General features: G+C 48.4%; 2 protein-coding genes across 3 annotated transcripts in view; both read right to left on the bottom strand.

Moving 5' to 3' along the window:
• PPCDC (phosphopantothenoylcysteine decarboxylase) overlaps positions 1 to 439 on the bottom strand; it is a 59,932-nt gene extending 59,493 nt beyond the window's left edge. The window contains exon 1 of the mRNA XM_019504472.1: positions 419 to 439. The gene's annotated coding sequence lies outside the window, so the exon portion shown is untranslated. The remainder of the gene's footprint in view (positions 1 to 418) is intronic.
• SCAMP5 (secretory carrier membrane protein 5) overlaps positions 1 to 1,350 on the bottom strand; it is a 37,655-nt gene that overhangs the window by 31,270 nt on the left and 5,035 nt on the right. For both annotated transcript variants that reach the window (XM_019504468.1, XM_019504467.1), the window contains exons 2-3: positions 908 to 1,004; positions 419 to 547 (exon numbers count right to left, since the gene is read on the bottom strand). In XM_019504468.1, the coding sequence (XP_019360013.1) occupies positions 419 to 547; positions 908 to 914 (136 nt within the window). In that variant the 5' untranslated portion in view covers positions 915 to 1,004. The remainder of the gene's footprint in view (positions 1 to 418; positions 548 to 907; positions 1,005 to 1,350) is intronic.

Here is a 1,350-nt window from a genome sequence, read left to right as displayed (position 1 = left end):
CTACATGGGGCTGTGCCAGTACCCCAAGGCCAGGAGTAGGAGAGGGGATTGTGTGTGTGTCTATGTCCATGCAATGAGGGAGGGAGAGACTGTGTGTGTTTGTGTCTGTGCCTGTGCAATGAGGGAAGGGGAGAGACAGAGAAAGGCACACAGTGTGTGTGTGCACAGAGAAATGCACACAGTGTTTGTGTGTGTGCAGAGAAAGGCACACTTTGTGTGTGTTCATAGGGTGAGTCCCACACCCCCCCCCACCATACACATGCACCCACACCCCCGTTTGCACTGCCATACACAAACGCCAGGCACCTGCCCCCACACACAGCTCCCCACGGACTCCATACCCACCCACACCCTACATACACACCCACCCAATGCCTCTCCCTCCTACAGGTACAAGGTACTTGACCCAGTAACTCACGCATCCAGAGGTAGTAAAGACGCTTGACCATGCTGCGGTGCTGTGGGGGGATCTCGGCATCGAAATCCTGATAGAAACATGGCTTCAAGGGGATGAACTTGGGGAGGGGAGGAAAATTGTTCACTTTTTCTGCAAGAAGAGATTTCAAATATTGATTAATGGACAGGCCTAATACAAGGCCAGGTTCCTCCTAACTGATCAGACATAATTTGTGTGAGTACATCTGCTCTTGAAGTGGCACTAAAAGTAGTACAGCCATGTTTTGTGCCTATGTTTCATGGATCTTCTGCACAAATTTAATAAAAACACAAAACACGCCCCCCCACCACATTTCTTCTCACTTCAGCCCAGGCTACAGGTCACATCTGTGACTCTACACCAGGCTAACTCAACTGCAAGGGACAGCATATTTATTACATGGAGGAAAGCACCAAGCCTCTTCATGAAAAAAAAAAACCACCAAGAGCTCAAGAAGAGATTCATCCTTACCTGCCATGGTCTCTCTCAGCTTCTAGTCCAGAGAGAAATTAGGCAGAAGGCAGGGCAGGGCAGGGCAGCACCAGAGAACAACTCAAAATTGCCAGAACTGGAAGGAAACGAGAGATACGAGTGACATTAAGGGAGCAGATAGAGGGAACAAACAGAAATAGTCCTCCCCCCATATTCAAGCATCTACTGGCATTGATGCTGTTACTAGAAGGGAACATGTCCTATACCATAGTACATCATCACAGCCTTCCCCTCCCCCCAACCAAATCACAGGCAAATTCTTGTAGCTTTTTGGTGTTTTCCCAGTTCCCAGTGTATATCCTTCCCAAATTCAGAATCAAATCCAGCCCTCTCCAACCTTTTTCAAGCAGCCAGCTATATTCCATCATTCTCTGAAATGATCTGCAGACAGAGATCCTAACTGCTTCCAATCTCCTTTGGGG

The sequence above is a fragment of the Gavialis gangeticus genome, unplaced genomic scaffold (assembly GCF_001723915.1).
Source record: "Gavialis gangeticus isolate Ggan-Ray unplaced genomic scaffold, GavGan_comp1, whole genome shotgun sequence".
Lineage (NCBI taxonomy): Eukaryota > Metazoa > Chordata > Crocodylia > Gavialidae > Gavialis > Gavialis gangeticus.
Note: the sequence above shows the minus strand (reverse complement) of the source record. Positions and strands in the feature narration are given on the sequence as shown.